Source organism: Molothrus ater, chromosome Z (assembly GCF_012460135.2).
Source record: "Molothrus ater isolate BHLD 08-10-18 breed brown headed cowbird chromosome Z, BPBGC_Mater_1.1, whole genome shotgun sequence".
Taxonomy (NCBI): Eukaryota; Metazoa; Chordata; class Aves; order Passeriformes; family Icteridae; genus Molothrus; species Molothrus ater.
Window position 1 is genome coordinate 59,405,784 of NC_050511.2, and position 25,681 is coordinate 59,431,464.

General features: G+C 34.3%; 1 protein-coding gene across 1 annotated transcript in view; it reads left to right on the forward strand.

Annotated features, from left to right (window-relative positions):
• The window catches only part of ADGRV1 (adhesion G protein-coupled receptor V1), a 287,213-nt gene that overhangs the window by 17,261 nt on the left and 244,271 nt on the right, over nucleotides 1-25,681 (forward strand). Inside the window, exons 4-13 of the mRNA XM_036402940.2 lie at nucleotides 7,559-7,743; nucleotides 8,669-8,818; nucleotides 9,922-10,017; nucleotides 11,103-11,207; nucleotides 12,437-12,550; nucleotides 15,100-15,665; nucleotides 16,888-17,158; nucleotides 17,957-18,286; nucleotides 22,090-22,266; nucleotides 23,238-23,461. Of these exons, the coding sequence (XP_036258833.1) occupies nucleotides 7,559-7,743; nucleotides 8,669-8,818; nucleotides 9,922-10,017; nucleotides 11,103-11,207; nucleotides 12,437-12,550; nucleotides 15,100-15,665; nucleotides 16,888-17,158; nucleotides 17,957-18,286; nucleotides 22,090-22,266; nucleotides 23,238-23,461 (2,218 nt within the window). The remainder of the gene's footprint in view (nucleotides 1-7,558; nucleotides 7,744-8,668; nucleotides 8,819-9,921; nucleotides 10,018-11,102; nucleotides 11,208-12,436; nucleotides 12,551-15,099; nucleotides 15,666-16,887; nucleotides 17,159-17,956; nucleotides 18,287-22,089; nucleotides 22,267-23,237; nucleotides 23,462-25,681) is intronic.

Sequence of the window (25,681 nt, forward strand, 5' to 3'; positions counted from 1 at the left end):
CAAATTGCCTGGATTTAAGGGATAAATACATAGTATAGATTAGAGTGAGGGCCCCACACTAATCATCTTTACAAATTACACTAATGTGTTTTTACTTCTACAGAAAGAAGTCTTTGGGGGACTTTGTAACACACAGATTCTTTAATTTGTTGCAATCTAATGAAAAATTATTACATTTTACTCAAGAAAAGAAGCTTGTTTTATATATGCCTTAAATTCTTGTATCAAATAATATGCTTTTTTGAACTCAAGAAAATCTTGCTGATTCAATTATTGTAATAATTAGGGAACACATTAAAAATTCTGTTTGTTTCATATATGTGTATTAAATTGTAAGAACCCGTTATGGATAGCAACAATTCTGTCAGTGTACCTGAAACAATGCCATCTTATCCTCGCTGTGAGGTTTAATTTTGCTATTCTGTACCCTAAATTTTTGGGTTTTTTTCTTGCAATAAAATTATGTATAAATTATGTATAATTATGCTTCTATTTTTAGTTTTAAATATGAAAAAAATAACCACTGTACTGCAGAAACCCATGATTTCTTTTCTGTTATATGCTATTGATTCAGGCCATGGAACTTCCTTCACAGCAGATAGTAGGTATTTGAAACTGTGATTGTTTTGTCCTCAGCTGCCAACATATGTTCTCAGCATTTGTTATGTCAGAGCATGGAGGATGTGCAAGAAACCTCCAAAGTTGAGATACAAATGGAAATTATTGTGACATTTAAGATCGCTACTGAAGTATAATAAATGGCTGCTTTGCCATGAAGCCAGCTGACCTTCATCAGCTGGATTTCTGGTTCCATATGTGTTAAGAGTCTGATCCTGTGGCATGCTCAATCATGCAGTTACTTCTACAAGTATGAGCTGGGAGTGCTAGGCATCTTAGTGTGGGGCTTGCTTGGTTTTGATTTAGTTTGATTGTTGGTTTTTTGTTTGTTGTGTTTTTTAAATCCCCTTGCTTTTTGGTGCAAAAACCAGTTTAAGAGAGTGTATAAGTGCTTACTTATGTAAGTAAGTGTCTGAAGTTAAAGTTACTTGGTGCAAAAGTTACTGGATGCAAAGTTACTTGGTAAAAAGCTAGCCCTAGTTCTGGAATACCTGGTAAATTAATTTCTGTTAACATCTATGAAAGATGTCTACTGTGTTCATTAGAGCTATATGGGTGGAAGATGTTTTCCAGTGTGGAGCTGGAAACGATATACTTACCTTTTACTTAAACTTATACTATACGTAGGAATGCTCAAAACCAATGTCTTGCTTTTCACAGTATGTAGTCAGACCTATATATTAATAGATTCTTGTCAATTGTGTGAGATAAATTGAAAGTTATGCAGATGAAGTCAGTGTGCTTCAACATTAAGCAAATTCAGATCTTTACTGGTGTATTTTTTAACATTGTTAATTAGCAGATTTCAGCCAAAGTTTATTTACAATAAGAGAGATCAGACTCTGAGCTCTGTTCTAAATTTAAAATCACCTTAATAGCTCCAAGTTATTGCACTGGAGGTAGTGTGGGTAAAAATAATCCAGATCTTACAGCTAGTCAAAATTATTTCTTGGTTCTCTGTTTGACATGAAAATTATATGGTAGTTGCAGATTTTTGTAGAAGATTTTTGTTTCCTCTGCTTGCTGCTAGAAGTACTGGATTCTTCACTGCATGAGAGTTTTGCCCTTTATTTGCTGCTCAGAATTAGAGCAAGTGGTTACGTCAGAAAATCTCTGACATTGCTGGGCATAAGAGATAGCATTTGATTCTTCAGTGATAATTATTTGTTTTAGAACATAAAAATTAAGAAAACAGTCTAGATCTACTCAAATTCTTCTGAGAAAATGTAAAGAAATTGTCAGAAAACTTGCAAGGGGTACTCGGGACTCCTTACACTTTTTAGCTCTGAGTGACTTCTCTTAACAGGGTGAGATGATTTGGATTTCTCCTTATGCTTCAGTCTTGGCCTCACCTTTACTGCTTTATGTATTGGTTCCTGGCTGTGAGGATAAATGTACTTTCCTCACTAGTAAATATAAATATAGTGACAGTCAAGTTAAGTATACTTTCTTCCTTAGGATAAGATGTCTGTTTTGAAGGATGCATGCCTTTTCTAAGAAAGGGTGATTGAATGAGCAAGAATTATCATATGAAGATGTTCAGGTTACATTAAATTTGCCATTCGCAGTAATACCTATGATAATAGACTACGTGATTTAAGAAAAAAATGCTGCAACCATTAGAAAGAAAGTTGTCAGGGGAATAATTGACTGATGGCAGTGTCATTAATTTCAAATGCCGATAAATCTTCTTAGCGCCTGATGTTCATTGATACCATTCTGTCAAGGCAGCAGTAGTGACTAGGGAAGCAGGCAACTGAGACCAAAAACTTCAGGGTAGTGAAAGCTGATCAAGGGGTTTTTAGCACCTAGTAGTGCTAAAAATTTGTGCATTGGTTAGCATTTTCCTGTGTTAGTAATAAGAAGGAGAATGTCAGGTATCTGACATGCATTTGTAGTAAAGAGAAAGACAGGAAAACATGTAGAAGAATGGAACACTGAAGAATGTTCATGGAAACTGGTGAGATAGACTCTGCAACTATTAGCATGGTCCAGGGATGCACACAAAGTCAGTGTAATTCTAATTTTTTATTCACTTTGAAGGAGGTTGAGGGCAAAAAGGGGATATAGGTGGATATTGTTTTGAAACAACACCTTTTGAAAACTCTCTTTTCCAATATATATGAGAATGAGAGACTTATTCCACATCTAAACAAAAAGCCCAAACCAAAGAAGGAAGAACAACCAGCAGAGCAGGTTTGAGTAATGTCTGCTATCCATATGCTGTTTTTTGTTGTGTCCTGTTTTTTCATATATGTGAACTGCGGGAACTTTGAGGCAAGGAAAAAACAAGTCTGAAATAAAATATATCTCCTTTAATTTGGAGCCTTGACAACACAAAAAGGAGAAGTTTAGTGAATCAAAGTTTTTATAATCCCTATTGCTTTCCCAGGTTGTTCTCCAATACTGTTGTATATGTCAAGAGGTTCTGAGAATGCCTGAAATAAAAGAATGCCGTAAATATGGAGGGTTTCAATATGTTTCTACAACAGGTGCAGCAGTGGCAATGACCTTGTGAAACTTCTTGCTCTATGCTGTTCCTGTGTACTACAGAGATTTGCCACTTCATGTATGAAAGAGCACATGTATCTGTCTTCTATTGTGTTCAGCCAAAGATGCTGCTGGTGCTGACATCTCTGCTGTGAATAGACTTCTTTCTGGCAACCATTGATAGTTGTAATGCTGTACTCAATGCAAAGTACTAGGCATGCCAGTTTTTTAATGTTTGGCTTGGCTGGGTGTTTGTAATCATGGGAAGTAAACAAGGGCAGGCAGTGAAAAGTGGACTTACTCTTGCTTGTCTGTGTTTGTGGGCTTTAGAAATATACAGTGAGTTGTTTAATGATGGGCAAGCGGTAAATCAGGTTGTAGCTGCTGGATGGGAATGGTGCTTCTTCAGCTCGTTGCTTCTCCTGTGAACAGCAGTGACAAACTCTGAGGTAAAGAATATTTAATCCCTTGTTCCATCTGCTACTTTGTTCATTAACTCTCTTTCTTTTGCCACTTCCCATTTCCTGTCCAGCATTTTATGCTTATTTCATTTCAGATTTTTAATCTGGAGCAGCCCTTTCATTTCCCTTCTTGGTCTCTCCATGTTCCATTGGGCTATAGATTCCCTCACACTTCAAAGAAAACAGCCAGGAACTCTTTTCATTCTTAAGGGTTTAGTTTATTAAGCACAGAAGCTGGTGTAAAAATCTGCTGAAAAGACCATTCATTCCTTATAAACCTTAAAGTCTTCATCTGAAATTTGTTCCAGAAGCTGACTGGGAACAGGAAGCTAATCCTGGTGATTCACCAGTTTCGTAAGTGTACCTTGGACAACAGATTGAAGTGCTATTTATTATATAAATTGTGATAGTATTGTGGAAATTACTGTGTGGAATCAGTATATGATTTGTTCAATTCTACACTAATATTTCATATTTTAGTGGAAAATACAAATTTGCTTCAAAAATTGCCATAAGATGCATACTAAAAGAAAGTGTTAGGGATCATGACTCAGAATTCTGAGTTAGATTTCTTTACTTTTTAAAAACTATATGGTTGAAGAATGGGATGTTTTTAAAATTCTTTAATACCATTAAAATGTCTAGATTATTATTTGAAAGGTATGGTTTGGTTTTGATGCCAGAAAATTTTATTATGAATCACTTAGAAACATCATCTAGGCCTCAGTACATAGCATTGTTTGGAACTACCACTGGTACTACAAATGATTGTTTGAAATGGCTTAAGTGAGAGCATGACAACAATATAGTTAATCAATTGAACATACTCTAAAGATGTGTGATGTTCTATTGCTTGTAATTGTTATAAAAACATTGCAATGACTTTGGCATATTAAACTAATTTAACTAGAATATGTCGATATCCTGGATGGAGAGAAATGAACTCAATAATATTTAGCTGAAACAGAGGGGAGTACTTGATCACCAAATGGATGGTTTACCAAAATTTAGCAGTGAACAAGGACTAGAATTTCATCTTAATTTAAAAAATAAGTTACAAATTAGGGTCACCAGTGGTTTAATGAGGTGAGGGAAATAAGAAAGAGTCTTGTAATCCATGATCTTGCAAAGGCTTCTGCTGAACTTTATGCAAAATAATTAATAAAAAACAAATTGTATTCCCATATAAATTAATGTAGGAATTTAGTGTATGAACTGAGTTCATTTTTAGTTAAGTAAAATGCTGGGACCTATAATATGTCTTCAACAATTTGAATAAATTTGTCCAGCATTCTCTTAGTCTTGGTGTATGGTTTTTCATTATATTACATTGTATCAATTTAATAAGAAATCACGATTTTAAAAGTGTAGTTTATATAAATAGAGTAAAAACTACTTCTGGTAGGCTGTGCAAAGTAAATCTTAGTACAAATAATGTAACAAGGGAGGATACACACCAGTTGAATAATTGATGGTATGATTGTGAAACTTCTCTTGTTCCACAGGAGTAATCCTATAGTTTTAGTATGCTCTCTAGTAGAAGTAATAGAATTCAGGTAATTCTAAACTTTGTAATCTTGCCCTCAAGGATCATGTTTTCAGTATTATTTACTAGAAGCATTTACCGTGGGAAGGTATTGGCAAAGTCTATGACAAGGTAACAGCTGAAGCTAAAAGGTCAACAAATTCCTCAGTTTAGGATGGATGATGCCTGCTTCTGCAGAGTGTAATTGTCTGAGAGTTTACAAAAGTTAGGTAACTCTTTTCTTTCCTGCTTGAAGGGAATTTTTGTTTGTTTGTTTTTTCAGAACAGTTCCACATAAAACTAGGAAAAAAAACCTTCGAAGTGCTGATAATTTTAAATTCCAGGGGGCTTATATATGTATATATATATATATATATTTTATCTTTGCTTCCCACCATAAGTTTTTGCTGCACTAGAATTACTGAATGGATAGATATGTGAGAATCAAGCATTCTTTCTGTTGTTCTGTTGTTACATACTGAATTCCCAGTAAGAGCCATAGATATCTTGAAGGACTGTGTTCCTGGTAATAGAAGCTTAGAGTAGTGTAAAGCTATGCAGCAAAATCATTACTGACATTTTTTTCAGAAATAATCAGACATAATTGTTCAAGTGGTGGGTGTGAAAAGTGGGTGGTGAAAAGAGTAGCTGTTTTCATAGAGAAAATAGTCCTGATTTTTTGCTCGTACTTTTTTTTTGTTTCACTGTTCCCTCTGTGATGTTCAACAGATCTAGATGAATTTATTGTTACAGGTAATTAAAATCAACTAACTTTATCAATCCACCAGACTTTGCTTGGAGGTACACTGGAAAACATTGATGGTTTTCTTGACTGTACTTCCAATTTGTACATAGTTAATAAGCCTTTGGATCTTTTTGTTCTTTAGCTTGCCTGAAAGCATTTTATTTCAAGTCCTCACAACATAAAATTTATTCTTGCCCAGACAGAATTTGTTGAAAGATGAATCAAATACTTCAGAAATCTTTCTGAAGCTGCATTAGTTAAAGTGGTCTGAAGGCTATCTTATTATCTGTTCAGTCCAGAATTAAAACTATCTGACTGCAAACATAAATCATTCAGAGTATGTGCTGGACCTCAGCTCTGATTCAAATTTACATATTTTACAAAAATGTGTTTTAATGTACGCATGACATTTGCCATTTTAGTGATGATTTATGATTAAATATTCATAACTGCCACTCAGATAATGAGAGCAAACTGCTTTGCAAACATGTCCAATCTTAAATGTTATTAATGTGCAAATATTAATATAATGTTATGCACAGTTTATACAACTGCAATTGACCAGATTTTTCTCGTAATTGTAACACTTGAAAGGATGATTTTAAGCAAATTGACATTTTATTTAAATATTTCATTGCACAAATACTGCTTGTACCTTTTGTACAGAAATTTTAAGGAGTAATAGGGTAAAATGGTGATTACAGATTAAAGGAAGCTTGGTGAGGGAGCTAATTCAATTAAAGTTTGATGTTGTAATGCATTTTGATGTTTAGAGCACAAAATTCTCTTGTTCTCTTGTTTTTTCCAAAACTTCTAAGATCCTTATGATAGCAATCTGCCCTATCCAGCATCCGTGTTCTCAGTTGTGGTCAGCACTGTGCAATATAAGCCTCTGCAGAACAATGCAATAATTTGAAAGTTGTGGTGCCAGACTCTTTTAAAAGTTTTTCTTTTACAGTATCACACTTTCACAGATGACTTCCCTGGGACGTGAAATTGAATTTTACATCACAAAACAGGACTCTGGTGTAAGAGAAATTGATAATGTAAAAGAAAACATTGGTTTTAAGTTTGCATAACCTAACAGAAAATACTAGATGTTGTGCAGAAACAAATGAAAATCGAAGTCTGCCTGTATAAAGATTGCAATGGCCAAGTAGCACAGCTGTTCTTCGGGACAGGAACACATGAAAGGACATGGGATAAGACTCAAATACATATTCAAATGCGTGAGGATATTTCACGATGAATAAGATGTCAGAAAATGATCTGTGAGATGACTGCAAGTATCCAACCCTTCACCCTTCCTGTAATTTTTTGTGTGTTTTTAAAGACAATCTAGAGAGCAAAGAAAGTGGAAATTGAACTGTCAACCTTGAAGTTAATTATTGCTGATTAAAAATTAAAACAGTTTTGGTAATGTAAAAAAAAATTGTTTCTTAAAAGAAGCTCCTTATTCCTTCACTGGAAGAAGTCGATAAGTACTGTCTAGAAAATCACTAAATGAAAATTATAAAAGTAGAATTAGATAAACATGATATTTACATTTTATGTCTTGGTTGTAGTGGAGGCCTCTGCATGTTTTTATCTCATTCAGACACTCACAAAATGATCATGGTATGTGAAGATTTGAGAGGGACCAACTGGATTGGTAAGGTCAACCACAAATGCTTTATGTATTTTAGATTTACAATTTATTTTAATATCTTTTTTCTATAGGGATGCCCTCTGCTTCTTTATTAGCTTATTTGCTTTTAGCATTACTCATTCATTTCACATCTGGAGAATCAGAAGTGAAGTTCAGTGGACAAACAGAATTTGTAGTCAATGAAACAAGTACGACTGTTATACGCCTTGTAATTGAAAGGACAGGGAAGCCTGCTAACATCACAGCAATTGTGTCGGTAAGAAACCATGGCAGTTATATTCTCAGTAACTGTGATAACTTTTTAAACTGCTTTTTGTGACTCAAATACATGGAGAGTTCTGAGTGTGACTGATAAGAGAGACAAGTGAGAGTGACAAAAACCTCTTTGTTTCCTCTTCTCTGAACTTCTAATTTCACTCTTCTGAGAGGAAGAATAGTGTTTTTCATAATGGTTCTTTCAAGCCTTTAGGTTCTAAGAAGGATGATTCAGGTGTGTTAGCTATGCTGGTTCAGTGGCTTCTCTCCAGTTAGTCTCAGTGCCCAACTGTAAACTTAGTCAAGACCCTTTGCTGTTTTTACATGACTGCCTTTGTAATCTCTCCTCTAAACACCTAACTCACAGTAGAATTAGGGGAATTTTCTTTTGTTGACTGAGATGAAAGGAGGGAAATTCTTTTTAGAAGACTTAATCTTGCCAGCTTTCATGATCAAATTGTTAATCTAGGTTGAATTCCTAGGCTCCTTCCAGTACTTAGAATGGAAGGCAGAGGGCAGTTACATCCTAAGGTAAGTTTAATTCATGTAGAGTATTATGAGATGTATAGATCTATGCTTCCTGTAGAGGCATAGCTTTTCCAATAAAAAACCTTTTCATATGTTACACTATGCAAAAGATACCAAATTGCAGGGAAGGAAGTCATAAATAGTTGAACACTGAAGAAAGTGTTCTATTCATTTTATTGTTTATTTTTTTCACCTGTTTATTCAGAATGAATAAAATGGGTTATTATCTATGTACCTTCTGTCCAGAAATTAACTCTATGACAGCAGGGGAAAGAATTATGTCCAGGAGGAAGACTTAGTGCAGCAAAGAGGGAATGAAGTCTTTTTGAATAAGTCTAGTATGGTAATGTAGAACATTGAAGAAGAAGGAGATGGCATTTGTTGTGTGTTTATTACAGATTGATGGAGAAAACACAGGAGACTTTTTTGACACATATGCAGCTGCATTTATACCCGATACAGAAACAAACCGAACAGTGTATATATCTGTCTGTGATGATGATCTTCCAGAGGCTGATGAAACATTCACATTTCACTTGACATTACTGGTAAGTTTCAATTTTTCAATGTATCTATTCCACAGAAAACAGTGGATAATCTAATATAGGTGAATGGTATTTCATTCATTCACTGTAAGCCACTAATTACAGTGTGGTCTTACTGCTTATGAACAGTAGTAGTTAAGAGCTAAAATCTGCAATCCAAGAAGGATGATGCTCATTGCTCTTCAGAAAGTTTGCATTTCTGTGGATATCTCTATGTCATGTTGCTGCACCTGACACTTGAGCAGGCATTGCTCAACCTGTGGACATTTGAAGGTGTACCAGAGCCCAGAAGAGTTAGATTGTGAAGACAGAGCCTTTCATGTTTTCTTGTTTTCTTGAATGTGCATGGAGGAGAGGATGGAAGTTGCAAAAAAAGAAGATGACTTCCTGTCGTCCAGAAGCAGAGGTTAAATATGACTTATCTAAACCCAAACAATTTATTTTATAAATATTTACTAATAAATTTCTTCATATTGTTCTGTCTCACAGGAGTTATGCTACAAGAGAGGGGTTCACATTCATATATTTTTAGCTAACAGTTCATGACTAAGTAAGATGTAAATTCCATAAAAAAATGTTTCTATATCATTGCCAATATTACACATCTGTGGGGATGTTTGCAGTGAATATAAAAATGCATATTTTCTCTTCCTTCTCACTTTGATTTGTAAATCTAGCTCATTTTTGCAATGCTATAAAGACTTGCTTCTTATAGTTGCTGTCCCAGTAAATCCTTTAGCTGGTATCCCACTATAATAGCTTCAAACTTTTAGCTTTATACAAATGTTAGGGGAAAAAGAACAACCTGGCAGTGTTAGATGCTTTGTGTATGGTTCTCTATTGATATGCTGTTACTAATTGCTTAACTATTGTTAATCATTTGCAGTTTGTTTCAAGCACTTTATTGTTAACTGTTTACAGTGTATTTTCACAGTAATTAGGAATGACCTTAGTGATTCTATTGCTTTAAACAATTGTCATTGTGATATATAATAAAAAGACATACATTTTTTGTAAGCTAATATTAACTCTTAAGAGACAGTAACATCAAAATGCCTTTTTTTTCTGTTACCATACTTAATATTTTATTTTGGTTTTAATTGTAGAAACCATCTTCACGGATAAAGCTTGGCACTCCCAAGTCTGTCACTGTAACAATCTTATCAAATGACAATGCCTTTGGAATAATTTCTTTTAACATGGTATGACTTTCTATATGTATATCTTAGAACATTTTAGTAAACATAAAGGTGAAATTGTCAAAGATGCTGGTTAGTTATTCACCCAAATTCCTTGAAGACAGATTCTGAGTTACATCTCTGAAAACATCTCTTGAGATAATTCATACATATGTATGCAATTCATACATATATACAGCTTTAATATTTCTGTATGCTTTTAGGTGTTGAAATGTTGCCTGAGATCCTCAAACTTGGATGAATATCTGTGTTGCTCATCTAAATATAAAGCTTTTAGAAATTGTTCAGCCCCTCAGTGTACTGTAAAGGAAATGAGGACTAATATAATTGGAAAGTTAAAGAGGTGACTTGGGAATTTTAAGAATATATACCTTTTTCCCATCTTAAGTGAGGAATTTTATAGTTAACTCTCAAGCGGTAAGAGCAGCAATCATGATCTATGCATAATGTAATACCTTCTATGGATAACAGTAGTGTGACTCTAGTGATATGGAGGATATTTGCAATAATACAAAGTTTGTGTTAGCAGAAAGAGAAACTCTGCTTTATTGCTGGCATTGTGGCAATAAACTTTTTAGAAGACTTCTCTGAAAAAATCCAATATGAAAAAATTTTAGCACCATAGTATTAATCCATGCTTCTCCCTGAAGTGTTGTAAATCTTTGAAATCTCTCAGCTACAACGGTTTGATAGACAGAGTCCATTGTCTAGTTAGCTAACAAATGAGATTTTAATGGAGAAAACTATTTTTAATAGGGTTAGGAACTCCTGTAAATATGACCAGTACTCATATGCCAGTGCTTACTTAGTGTATCGTAACTAAACTCATTTACAAAAAAAAAAAACAACCACCAACAAAAACCAAGAAAACCCACTCAACGTACATTATGATAATTTTTTTATCTCAAACCTTTCAGGCTTTCTATTAGCTGAACTAATTGGTTGCTAGGAAATGTATGCCGTCAGCAGACTGGTTTGCAGATTGGATTAACTTGTCTGTGGGAGTTTGGTATTTCTATGGTAACAATTTCTTCCGTCTGCTGTGATATTTGATCTATGCCTGATTGCCTGTCCCTTTTCTTCATTAGTCTGCCTTTATCACAGTGAATGAGCCTAGGGGCAGAAACGAATTTGTTCCTCTCACTCTAATCAGGGAGAGAGGAACCTACGGGACAGTCATTGTAAGTTTTGAGGTGAGTTTATCAAAAAAGCATCTTACCTTTTACTATTAGATGAAGCTGCAAGGCCATAATCATAACTTATCTAAGTGTTTATAAAAGTGGAAGGACTAAATAGCTATGTCTGCATTTGTTAATTCTATTTCATAAAATGGGAAGATACTACCTTTCAAATGGAAAATATTGCAATTATCTAACTGCTTAATTTAGGACAAATGTAAATATATTAAACAAGATGTGCAAGAAATATCTTGTATATTTTTCAGAGTTTATAAACACATGACTCTTTTCAAGGTGCCTTTGCCATCTTCAAACATGTAAATGTAGAGCTCAATATTAAGTGAATTTCTGTATCTATAAGATTGCAGTTTGGATTCCCAGACATTTCAACCTTTCAAAATCATTACTTGAATATTTACGCCATTAGTCACATACTTCATGTGAATTATTGACTTTATTGTGAGAGGGGGGATTTTTGTTTCCTTGTCTGGTTCTGATTCTATTACAGGTAATTCTTTTTCATATCAAAATTCCTTTATCAATTGTCATCAAAGATTTAATCTAGATGTGCCAAAATCTCAAAAGATTTTTAGTGGATGTTCTTGCAAGCTAAATACAGCATGTATAGATAATGTTTAGAGATTCTTATGTTATTTACTGCAGATATATTTGTTTTTAATCCAATGAATTCTGCTCTCTGCACAATTTATCAAGGTTAATCTCAAAATGTAGTTTATATGTATGTTGAAAAAAATTTACAAGATTTTCTAAAACAAAATCCTAATATGTTGCCTCTATGGGTCTTACTATTTTTTAGGCTTTAGTATTAAGTGTAATTTCCTTAGTATCTCAAATCAAGATAGAAAAATCACAAAATGAGTAATTGCTATCTTGTCTTGTCTTGGAACTGATTAGGAAATGCTAGTTAAATTAAAAAAGAAGGACTATCCTTTTTATTATTTAAAAGAGTCAGTTATGCATCAGTAGATACCAAAGAGTTCTCAAAAGGCCTGTATGGAAGTAGATTTCTTTCTCTGGTAATACATAATTTCTTCAGAGTGCCTACTCTGATTTACTCCATCTTCTGAAAAAGAGTAGATTTTCACAATGGAATGTGTGAGCATACGATTGGGAGTGAATAAATAGCAATTTCTTAGGCATTTCACACACTGTATATTGATTATTGTACTGGATTTTTATGCATGCTCTATATATTTCTTATAATAAAAAACAATTATTTGCAGGTAGAAGATGGACCAAACTCAGCTGAAGAAGACTTCAGTCCAGCCAGGGGAAATATTACATTTAACCCTGGGAGATCTGTGTTGATTTATAATTTAACAGTGCTTGACGATCAGGTAAAAACTGACAATTTTTGGTTTGGATGTATAGATTGACAGTTTTTCTGGAGGGACTTTGTATATTATGTTATAAAAATGCTTGGCTTAAACAGGGCTACAAGTCCTTCTGCTTCATAAAGTGATGTTCAGTTTTGTCTGTGTAGGCTATAATTTTATCTTTTCAATGTTGCGTCTGTATTTCTCATCAATTAATATTTTTATTTCTGAATATACCCTGACTGCTCTGACTAGATCTGTTAGGTGCTGTACTATAAAAGTATAAATAATCAAGAAAGCTTTATATTTTTATTCAGATGGAATAGTGAGGTTCTTCTATTGTCAAGGATGATGTTCTTTAACTACATAGATGTTCATCTTATTAGACTGACGTTTCTATATTTAACTTTTCTGTGTGAACGTGATACTGAACAACTTGATACGGAAATTCGCTAAAAAATTACATAGGGGGAAAAAAAGTGTCTGTGATAAAAGTGGGAAGCTTTTAAGCTAATTATGAAAATAGTCTCCCAAGTCTATACTCATACTAGTATTTAAGAGACTGTGCCAAACTGCCATGTAGAAATATCTCTTTCAGATTAGTTGTATTAATTCTGTAACTTATATATGAAAAGAAATAATTTGGTTTGTGGGGAGATGTGTTTTTTTTTCCTCTGAGAGGTTCTTCTAATGCTCTTTCACTCAACGTTTGATCTGTATAGCTGTGGTGGTCCACTCTCTGGATGTCTTCTGTGGTTGTACACAAAAGGTTAATTTTGTGTAAAAATCCTTTATTGATGATGTTGATGATGATGATGGAATGCACAAGCATTCAGTGTTACTCTCAGAACTTAATTTGAGCTGTTAAGATCTGAAGTTAAGAAAAAACTCTTAACAACAGGTATTGTTCTGAATTGCAAAGGCTTTTTCCTACAAAAATTAGGCGACTGCAGCTCTGATCTCTACAGTAGTATATTTATTGTAATTCTATTGTGTATATTTCCTTTTTTAGTGAGGAATAATGGAAACTTTTTAACAGAAAATGAAAGAGGCAAATCAACACTGAAAATCTTTTATATTGTTGTCTTTGAAGTCTGACTGGGTTTTTCATTGGTCAAAAAGATGCCATTAAGAATTCCAAAAGACCCCTTAGGATCATCAAGTCCAACTCCTGGCTCTGCACATACCCAGGAATCACATCACACCATTTTTGTCCATATATATATATATCAATATCGTAATATAAAACAGAAATGTCGGGTTCGGCTGTCTGTCTCTGCCCCGACACGGGTAGTGTGGTTCTTGGGTGGCACGCGTTTTAAAGGACGAGTCTGGACTCTTCAGCTTTTCGGTCTTCAGGTTGTTTATTATTTCTTATCTACAAAATTTTCTGTCTGCCCAACAGAGGTCTGATCTGCAAGCAGTCACAGGCACTCTCTGACCACCCACGGGGCGGTCATGTCTTTTTATACTAATATCTACGTACACAATATTTACCTTTATTTCCCAATGCTTTTCACCCATGTTGGCAAGTGCACCTTCACCATAAACCAATCCCCAAATGCCAACATCACCACAGGAGATGGAGGACAAGAAGAAGGAAGAAGAAGGACAAGACACGCCCTGATCCCTCCATCTTGTCTCCATAACCCCCCTGTACCTAAAAAACCTTAAAATCTATATTTCACTTTCTAAATGTGTCCCTTTTACACCTTTTACTCTAAAGTGATTCTCTTGTCCTCAAACTCTTGTTATTTCTGTGGATGGATCAAAATCAAGCCACCAGACACTCTTGGCAACATTCCAGGATTTTCGAGACCCCCAAGGGTTCTCCTGGCATCTCTGGACATTGGGAACAATGTGCTGAGATCCCACACAGAAATATCATCCTTAATTCTGTAATTTGTGGTTTATAAGCTATTTATTGTCTTCTGCATCAGTTATTGGAGAAGAAATAGCTAGAACTAAAATGTAGTTTTAAACACTTGTTTTGTAGAAGTACCAAAATCTAAATTATTGGTAAGAACAAGAAAACACTCAGATCTGTGATGGAAATTTTGTCTGGGTTTGTAGCGATTTCAATTGTATAGGGATGGATGGGCCAAGGTAGGTTCTATAAAGAAGTTGCTGTTGTATTGTCTCAGGCACAAATATAGGTAGATCAGAATCAACATCAGAAAAAAATAAAATTTAAATCTAATTAATGGAATGGAACACTTGTTTCCAAGTAGAAGTGGCTTTCAAAAATGGCAATTTGTCTTCTCATACTCTCAAGCTGTAAAGATGAAGATTTTTCTGATTCTTGAGTAATTTTTATTTGTATTTGGTTTGACTTTCTATTCTCTTTCAGAAGTATGTTTAGGTAAAATAGAGACCTTAAATTTTGAAAAAGGATTTATAGCATTAGTTAAAAGCAAGACTATTCTCTTGTTTGTTTTAATATGAAATGAATTTCAAGCTAGTATAATTTCACTCGTCTGCAAAATGCATAAAACATATTTCTCAGTATTAAGCGTTCTGCATATATTTGAAATGGGACTTACACACAGTTGTGAATACTATTTTTCCAGGTACCTGAAAATGATGAAGTCTTTATTGTTTGTCTGAAGACCGTGGAGGGAGGGGCTGAAATCAACAACACAAAAAATTCTGTCTGGATTAATATTAGGAAAAATGACAGTCCTGTGCATTTTGTCCAGAATGCTTATATGGTGCCTGAGGAAGATGAAGTGATAACAATCCAAGTGGTTCGTGGTAAGGATGTCACTGGAAATTTAATTGGACCTGATGAAGATGAAGTCTCTGTCAGTTACGCCATCATAACTGGGGATTCAACTGCACATGCACAGCTTAATGTAGACTTCCTAGATCTACAGCCAAATACAACACTTGTTTTCCCACCTCTAGTTCACGAAACATATTTGAAATTTATGATCGTTGATGATGCCATACCAGAAATTGCTGAGACCTTTCAGATTATGCTTCTTAAAGACACTTTGCAGGGAGATGCTGTTTTGATTTATCCATCTGTGGTTCATGTCACTATCCAGCCGAATGATAAACCCTATGGAGTGCTGTCAATCCACAGTGTTCTGTTCACTCATACTGTTATCATTGATGAAGATCAAATTTCAAGGTACTGCAGATCTTAAAATCTAGTATCTAGTCAGTTTAAGAGATTTATTTGTAATTGTTAAGACTCCTTAGCATATCATTAAAGTAATTATAAAATCACTACTAAAATATAATGTAGTAATCACTTAGTGTGTTGTTATCATCAGCTATATTTACAAAGATTTCAAGGAAGTGGGAATGTCTAATCATGCAGAAAGTATTTTAATATCTATAAACCATATGTAAATAAGCCATAATTATTCAATCACATTATCAGAATAGTGAAAACTCCTAATCTAAAGGTAGAACCAGTAAAGCTGTGATACTGCTACACACAGTTTCAGTGGGAAATACATTTCTGTCTTCCACCCTTGGTGTATATTTGTTTTTACTATCTATAAAGCCAGTCTCTGATTAAAGAAAAAAAAAGTGTTCAGCTTCTCCCATTAAATAGTTACCGTAAACTCAAAACCAATGTAAATGATTGTAATTTCACTTAGAGACCGAAATCAAAGTTCTCTACAAATTTTATAGGCAGACTGATACACAATATTGATAATCTCAATAAAAATGTCCACGACTAACGACTGGTTGTTCATCCACAAAGAAACAAATAATGCCTCAAAAAGGCATTATATGAGAAATTTTGGAAGAATATTTTATGGTATATAGAGCCCAACACTTGAGTATTCATCTTTCTTTTTTTATACACAGTAAAGAAATGAATCTTGCTTTCTAGATGTTTGTAAATCATGATTTCCAGATTTTTTTTTGTAGTTGCACTTGTCAGATGTAGGTAACATGACATTTCCAGTATCATAAGTATCAGTAGCTGAATATATTTTTAGTACAGGGGTAAACAGTACATCCAAGATCATAATTTCAATGCTCATGCCTCATAACTGTTCATGTTGTAGAATAGGCAATATGTTTTCTTAAATTTGATTTGTATTTTGCAAGACAAATATAGAACATGCCAAGATTCCACTCAGTTCTGAGTACCTTACTTGCTGTAAAGAAAATGAGGTCTAACACGTGTCTTCTGAGATTTTACAGAGAATTTGTGCATAAATGCTCAAATCTTACATATGTATTATGATTTCACAAACTGTAAGCCTTGAGTCAAATGTCAGTTGCAAGCATTTATACCATGTAGGTCAGTGTAAATATTTTAGGGAATTAGTAACCATACATGCCAGTAGTAATTATGGTTTGTGGGATTTTGTTTTCATTCAAAACCATAGGTTTGAAGGGATCACAATTGTAAGAAATGGTGGAACACATGGAAATGTTTCTGTTTCCTGGGTTATAATCCGAAATAGCAGTGACCCTTCACCTGTGACTGCAGACCTACTTCCAGAGGCAGGAGAGATAAGTTTTGCTCAAGGAGAGATGCTGGTGACACTTCATCTGAACATTATTGATGATGATACACCAGAAGAGGCAGAGCCTTATCTTCTGAAACTCCTAGCTTATACAATACAGGGAGGTGCAGAAGTCAGTGAGCCATCTGAGGTAAGTTTACTTTAGAATTCTCTTGGAGAAGGTATTTGGAGTAGTAAAGACATTACCAGTTTTAATAACATTGATTGATGGATTATCTGAACAGGTTAAAAGGTTTGGTCTTGGATAAAAATCAAAGAAACTGATCCTTAATATAATCTTAGTGTATAGAGCCATATTTAAAGTATTTGGCTGAGTATAGTGTACAATGCCAGACCCTTTTACTGTGGTAGAATTCAGTTCAGATTATTCCCAATGTGCTAGGATTGAATAAATGCTGTCTCGAGTGACTGCTTTCTAACAGAAGACAGGAAAGTTACTTTCACTTGTTCCTTTGCTGTTTTAATGATTACTGAAATGTTTACAGAGTAACAGCTTCAAGAGGAAGCTTTGGTGATTAAGACTGTAACCTATGAACAATTAAATAAAGGGTGGCTAGACTTGCTGACAGTTCTGTGACTCAAATCCCTGCTTTGTCTTTCTCGAAAATGGTTGGAATGAGCTTGGTGAATAAAATGAAACCCTTTACAATCTAAAACATTTTTAAATTATTCACTTTGGCTGCTGAACCAAAAAATCAGTAATTCAGAGCTCATTGTGGCTTATGTGATGATGCATAGTGGGACAGTTGCCACTGTCAGTGCGATGCTTCTTGTATATAAAGAATTCTTTGAGGCTGTCCATCTGATTTCTTTCCTGATACCTAAGGAGATTAAGGAAAAAAATGTGTGGTGACTGTCAGGAGATGATTTTGTGAAAGCATGAAACTATGGTAAAGAGTAATGCAGCATGCTGTTTTCTGGTTTGCAGCTTCTGTTTTACATTCAGGACAGTGATGATGTTTATGGCCTAATAAAATTCCATCCTTTGGAGAATCAGAAGATTGAAAGTAATCCAATGGGACGTTTTTTATCCTTGAGTTTTGCAAGGGAAGGAGGAACAGTTGGAGATGTGCAGTTGGTTTATACTGCACTGTATATTCCAGCTGGAGCTCTGGATCCTGAGAGAGCGAAAGGTGGCATTCTGAATATGTCTAGAAGAAGTACTCTCATCTTTCCAGAAGGAAAAGCACAAGCTACTATAAATATACCAATACGAAATGATGCATTTCTTCAAAATAGAGCTCATTTTGTCATACAGGTATCTCAGCTGTTTTTGGGGTGGTTTTTTTAGCCCATGTAGTATAAAGGATATAAAATAGTAGTGGCTCCTTCACTTTTAACTTAATTAAAATGACTCTGCCTGATTAAAAAAAAGAAAAACAATTAGTTCTGTAGCCAAGAAAACTCTTTTATTTTAGATACTGCTTCCACAGATAAGCTATAAGGAGCTTTATTCCTAATAATTATATACTAATTACATAATTTTTAAAAAATACACTGTTGTAATAGGATTCAGCTACTAATTATGAAATTTAACAAAATTATATCAGTGTTGCAGTAGCTAGTTACATTTTCTGGTATGTTATTCTGTCTACCCTTTGCCTTTTGATTTAATCAAATTAAGGCTCCTAAAGTACAGGAATATGAGAGATTTTAGAAATTAAAAGAAAGTAAATAAAAATTTAAATAGTCAAACATATGTTGAATTTATGTGCGACTTTGACCAGGTAATTGAAAAGTTCTTCTAGTTTTCCCTGTATGTGGTTTTTTGTTTTTTTTCATCTTGTGTTTTTGTTTTTGTTTGTGGAGTTTTTTAATTTGTTTGTTTGGTGGGGTTTTGTTTTCTCTCTACCTGAATTCGTAAGAAGGGAGATTGTGTAATTGCTTGTAAGATTGGCTGGAAAAATACACTAACATTATGCTTTTGAAAGAAAATGGGTTTTCCACAAAAATGTTTAAAGAAAGATTTTTTTATTTTCCAAAATAATTTTTTTTCTTCATTTTTCACTGGAGAAAAACAGGTTTGCATACATGTTAGCAAGTTATTGTTCAGATATGCTGCTGTGGGAGATTCTGGGCATTGTAATCAGTAATTTTTATACTTATTTTCTCATCTGCAGTTGAGACTACTGCATAATCTCTACTTCCCCTGATTAATTATTGCCACTGTCTAAGATCATGAGTCCGGGAAGCAATCCTGATATACAGACAAAGGGGTGACTTGGCACAACAAAAGCATAAATCCCAAAGTCTTTTCTTAGTTCTTTTCAGTCTTTTCCTTTTAAGTCAGGTGTCTTCAAAGTTTTCAAACAGAGATGTTGATGTGGAATCATAAATGTAAAATTTGGTCTTTTTTTCTTTATTTTCTAGTGTACCAAAAATGTTTTAATTACTTGAGAAGATTTCTTCCCTCTATCTATTTTCCCCTACATTCTATTAAAAAAAAAAAGAGAGAGAAAAAAATATTGCCAAAATCATATTATCATTTTAGTTGCACACACTCTTTCTATGTTAACAGCTAGGCAGGGAATATGTTTCTGAAATATTAGAATAGGTTTGTGTGTTTTACCTTCTTCATGTGATCTGAAATATTGACAGAAGACTTGAAATATCTAATTCCAAGCTCCTTTCAGGTGATAGATTACAAATAACATTGCAGTGTGGGCTATGGACAAGATGTGTAAAATGTACTTCAATATGCAGACTTTTGGCATGGCTTTTCAAACTGCAGATTCCAGGGAGATGGGGTGTATGTTCTGTACTTTCTCCGTGAACTATAAAAATGTTTTGAGTGCACAAAATGAGATGCAACTTCTAACACAAATAATTCCTTAAAACAGGAAGAAAAATGCCCCTATTTATCACTATGACAATCCTTCTACATTGTGAATAAATTATAGTCTCAGAAAAAGTGTTTAGAATGAGATTACAAAGTTTGTACTAGGCCCAATAAAGGATCAACTCAGAAATCAGGGAAGGAGGGAGGGATGAAGAAATGAAGCATAAACACAACAAGAGAACAGATAGAGGAACTGGAAATATGAGATTAACCTTCTTCAGTGACATCTTCAATTAAATAATGTGTAGACTGCTTTTGGTATGGACAAGAAGATTAACTAATTTAGTAAACTGCTTGGCATTATTTGATTCACAGTGCATTCTTTTTTCCCTCATGGACTGATTTGCTTTAAGAGGAAACAATGAATTTAAAAAAAACCCAAACCAATATTTAATTAATTATTAATTTAATCTCAAAGTTACTATCCAGATAGTAACAAAGGGAATTCTTTCAGCTCTGTAGTATTTCAGAACTTCTACTGAGCTAACAACCACAACAGTGGTCCACCTGCATGGTGTTAATTTGAGAATTGGCACCTATTCTAAAAGAAATCTTAGAAAAGAAAGAAACAAATAGAACCACTCTTTGTTCCTCAGAATCCCAATAAGTAGCTTGGATGGTTGAGAATCAATTTCTAACTACAGTATTTATAAAACAAATCCCATCTATCATCAAATAAAATGTGCTTGAATATTTTTGAGTGTTACTTGAATAACAGCAGAACAAAATATGATACAGTCCAAGTATTTTATATAAATTGGTTTAAAGAATCAAAGGGATTAAAAATTCATTAGTTGAGAGGATGATTCATAATGCTAGGAAAATTAATCCACAAACACCAGAGGTTTATGTCCAAAAAGGAGTCAGAGGAGTCCTTTTATTGATTTGAATAAAGGGAGAGGCCATGGGGCATTCCCCTGGGGTGTCTCAAATTTTTGGAGGACATTGCCTACTTTTTTATCCTAATTTCCCAGCTGCATTTCTTTTCTCTCTTTCCCTGTTGGCTGAGGTACTGGAGAGGTACAGACTTCCTGATACACCTGATACCGAAGATTTCCCAAAGATTTCCCTCTAATGTATAACCCTCCCTTTTAATTTTTAATTCTTACAAAATTTAGGGTTTTTTTTCTTCCCCATTGTTTCTTTCATCTCTCAATGTCTAATTTAGTTTATCAGCAAACCTAAAGTTTATTTGTAAAAGCAAATATCTTTTTCCATTCATCAATCAGTGGAATCTTTCCCATTGTTTCTTTTATCTTCCAGAGCTAGTTTTATCTACCATCAGACCCACAGCTAATCTGCTATTCCTCTCAATAATAACTGTATAGATTTAAATAAGGTCATTTTCCCCTTCTCCACCAAAACCTGTGTGGCAGCATCTAATAACTCCACGCAAAAACATCCTAATGGGAGTTGAAAGGTGGTTCTCATTGATGATTCATGCACCATTGAAATGTTTACAGAAGTATATATAAATTGGTAATAGAAATATCTGTTATTATGATCCATGCAGACAGAATCTGATAGTGTTATAAATTATATTTGAAAGGAATATTAAAACAATTAACACAAGGAAAGTCATGTCAATGGTTCTGATGGGCTAAGTGAATGGTATTTTCCATTCAAAGATAGAATAAACATTTTCTATTTCTTCTTAGTATAAATAAACTATCAAAAATATGGTAATATAAGAGGACACTACAGTTTTGAAATCTTGTGCTGATTTTCAATTATTAATTAAATTCTACATATTAGTTATTGTAAATAGAGAAGTGTTTTCATTTTTTAACTGAGGAGAGAAGATTGACTCACTCTTTGGCTTCATGAGAGTGTCTAAATTATTATGTTTCCAGTGACTTCAACAGATTTTTATCAATGCATGACAAAAAAACTGAAGTACAAACAACAATCTGGCAGACCATTCCATATATCTAGTAAGGAAATGCTCAGTTCAGAAAGTTAATTGTCCCTCGATGTACATTTAGTTGTGTACATGATTAGTCTGAGAGGTATACCATTCTGCTGTGGAAGCTCAATACCATTCACTTAATTTCTTACACAGCTACCTACACATTTTTGTAGTAGAAATGGTGCTGGTAGGAGAAATTTATCTTGGAGGTGTTTTGCTCCTTGCATATGACACTTATTCCAAGATGTTAGAATAGTTTTTACTTGGTACTCAGGCTTCTTATTTATCGAGTTTTTCTTACTTTTTCTCACAGTTGGAAAAAGTTGAGCTGCTGAATAGAATTCCTCTTGTCCCACCCGTGAGTCCTAGATTAGATGAGATTCGAAATATTTCTTTGAGGATTACTCCAGATATTGCAAATGGAGAAATAGGCTTTACTAGCAATCTTCCAATTATTCTTTCTGAACCAGAAGAATCGCCTGCTACAGTGGTAAGTAAATATTTTTATATTGTCCTTTACTATGGAAAACTTATTTGGAGAAAGCAAAGTTTGCTATATCCACTATAGCATTTGAAAATTAACGTGAGAAAAAATCCATCCTCCAAGTCTGATCTTATCTCAAATATTCTCCTCCTTTATAAAACCAAAAAGGTAGAAATTGCTAGCAAGATTAATGTGTTTGCCATCTGAAAAGTGTGGTGAACTTTGCTTTCTCTGTAAGAATCTAGAATTGGTTAAATCTTCATGCTCAGATGGAGCAAAAGATGCTGCAGTTTAATTTCTTTCACCAGCTGCAAAAACACTCTGTGGAGTAGGACTGATTTTGCTCCCAAATTTGGTGAAAGTGTCTGTGTTTTTTATAATTCACTTACATGTGAATATATAGTTTGGCTTGCTGTGTCTGTTTTCTAATAAATAATGCTTTTTTGTATTTCTCAATACCCAAAGCATTTTAAAAGGCATCATCATCCATCTGAATGCTGTAACCCCAGCCAGAGAAACCCTCTATAAAATATTTTTTCTTACATTTCCCCTTTTTTCCCCCTAGTTGTCTTAACTGAGATCTTCCTTCAAATCCTGCTTCAGAGAGCTGCTTTTCATCCTCATAATAAAACTGCTGATTTAAATCCTAGGTTGTCTTTATGAGGTGGGCATTGGTTAAATCCATCATAGAAGGGTTTTTGTGTTCATGAGTGTTAAGTGATTTGTCATTTTAATGTTCTGCCACCTCCACTAAGAATATATAAACATACATGTCCAACTATATAATGGATAAATGATTAAATATATACAATTTAGTATATATCTTCATAGATACACCATCTTTGATTTCAGATCTTATGCATAAATATAAGTCAGAGGTGAATATTTTGAGGCTCATATTCAAACAGTAGTTTGCAAGGGGTTAATTGTTTTTGTATCTAGTTTTGCAAGTCACAGCAGACTCATGTTCTTTACAGGTTTCCATTGCATTGCATCGAGATGGGACTGATGGTCAAGCAACTGTGTTTTGGAGTTTGAGACCATCTGGTCCTAATCACAAGGCAGTAACACAGGATGATATAAGTCCTTTTAATGGCTCTGTTGTTTTTTTATCTGGACAAAGTGATACTGCAATCAACATTACTATTAAAGCTGATGATATACCTGAAATGAATGAAACTGTGTTATTAACTTTGGACAGGTATTGTACCCCAATATTTATTCATATGTACCGCTTGCTATATTCAATCTATATATAAAAAAATTGGCACAGTATTAATTATGAGGCGTTGCCTCCATTGTGTTGATAAATGCCTGGAGGAATATTGGGCCCTTGATTTAGACTGTGTATGAAATCTTTGACTCATGATCAATGTAAGAAACCATATTGTGCTTATTATCTAATGACTTAGTTTTGTTTGTATTTTGATTAAAAATAATTATGCTGCTTAAAAAGTTGATTTAGCTTTGATCTTTAGTTCTAGCTCTTGATTATAACACTTATTTTCAGAAAAATAAGGTTTAGTGAGATAATGGGGAAAGTTATAATTAATAGTAATGAAAGCAATACATAACTGTGTTTTTCTCAGAAGAGGTTTATAGTCAGGATGTTGTTGCAGAATTAGATACTTCCATCACAACTGCTGGCTTCCAAAATAGGCCAGTCTGACTACTACCATATGCCTCAGCTACAAAGGGAGCAATGATGTTTCTGAAGCACAGGGTTGTGGTCTCCCTTCTGTGTGACATCAGGTTTTCAGGATAATTAAGGCTGTAAGAGGCCTCAGAAGATATTATCTGCATGTGAACACCACTCAGAATGCTTGAATTATTTCATATCCAGGAGCCTTTTGTTTTGTTAGCAGGAGAATGAATCTTGGCTATTTCTTCAGTCCTGCTTCCAAAAATTCAAATGTATCTATAGTTTAGAAATACTATCACTTCTGCTAATACCTCCTAATAATCTAAGGTATATTTTTCCCATTTATTTTTCTGGAAACGTGCTAAGAAAGGTCTGTCAGCTGCAATGTCTGCATTGAACATCTGCTACATACACAGTCCTTACCTTATGTAGAAGTATCCTTGTTGTACATAGGAAGGGCAGACTAGCTGATGGGAACTTTTAACACTATATATTCATATAGAGTACATACTAACAAACCAGAAAGCAACTCCTTAGGATGCTGCTGATCCTGTTTTTTTGAGCATTGTTCTATCACACAGGAAAGATGCTTTTTCAGTACAGTGTTGCTCTGCTTCTGCAGAAGCTAGGTGGTGGATGCATCTAGTGCACAATGAATTATTTCATTCTAATCTTGGATACTCACAGTGTTGAAAAGATGGTCCTGTTGAAAACAAACAAACAAACAAACCCATAAAGCAAAAAACAAAACAGAAACAACAACAAAAAAAAACAAACAAAAAAAACCCGCCAAAAAAACAAATGGAGACTATTGCAAGCAGTTCTCTGGGGTTTTTTTTTTCCTGTGGATGAAATTGGTTTGCCTGAAAGTTCATTAGAATCTGTGGCAAAAGAAAGAAGCTAAGATTAGAAATAATGACTGAAGTTGTGAAGGAGTTGTGTAAAGTGACAAAAATGCTGAAGTGGAAGGATGGGAGACAAATAAGTACATAGAGGAAGTGGGCAGCATAAAAGATTAACTTTTTAGTATTGGATAGCTCTGCAGTATGTGTAACTATAGCTTTTTTACCACTTACTCTGACTAGTAATCCCATGCCTTGAAAATTATGTCTAAAAGGGGATTGAGTTGGCAGCTGAACAAACGCAACCACTGTTCTGCTTTTGCTATGTGTAGTGGGAGTAGCAGATTCTATGATCATGAAGTGGCTGGTAAAAATTTGCCAGCAGTAAGCAGCTTTCCCACACTTGGCAAGGTCAGAGAGTGAAGTAAGGAATAGGTAGTTTGGCCAGGAAAAAGTAAATACATAGGAGATAAAATCTGAACTTTTCTCTACACCTGGACAGTGTCCCTCAAGGCTACAAGTGAAATCTGGCAACTTTTAACTTGAGTAAAAGACAAGAATGCAATACCTGCAAAGATCATCCTTTCAACACTGGAGATGACTCTTCAAAGCAGGAGTGAATGATACTGACAGGGTGAGGCATGTAAGCTTTTGGTATTGCCTCCTACATAGTTTGTGTTTTCTACATGAAGAGAAGATTTCAGTTTCCAAGACAGGCAGCCAGCTCCTCACAGCAGTAGTGAATTACCATGAAAACAAAGACACACTCTGCAGTGGATGTGCTCACACTGCTTGATAGACTGTAGATAAGTCAGTAGAAAAATAGAGCATGTACAGACTTTAATGAAACTATAGACGTAGAAATACATCCATAAGCATTCTCTTTATTGCAATTAGTAATAGCATGGGCAAAATAATATGATAATTAGTTCTAATA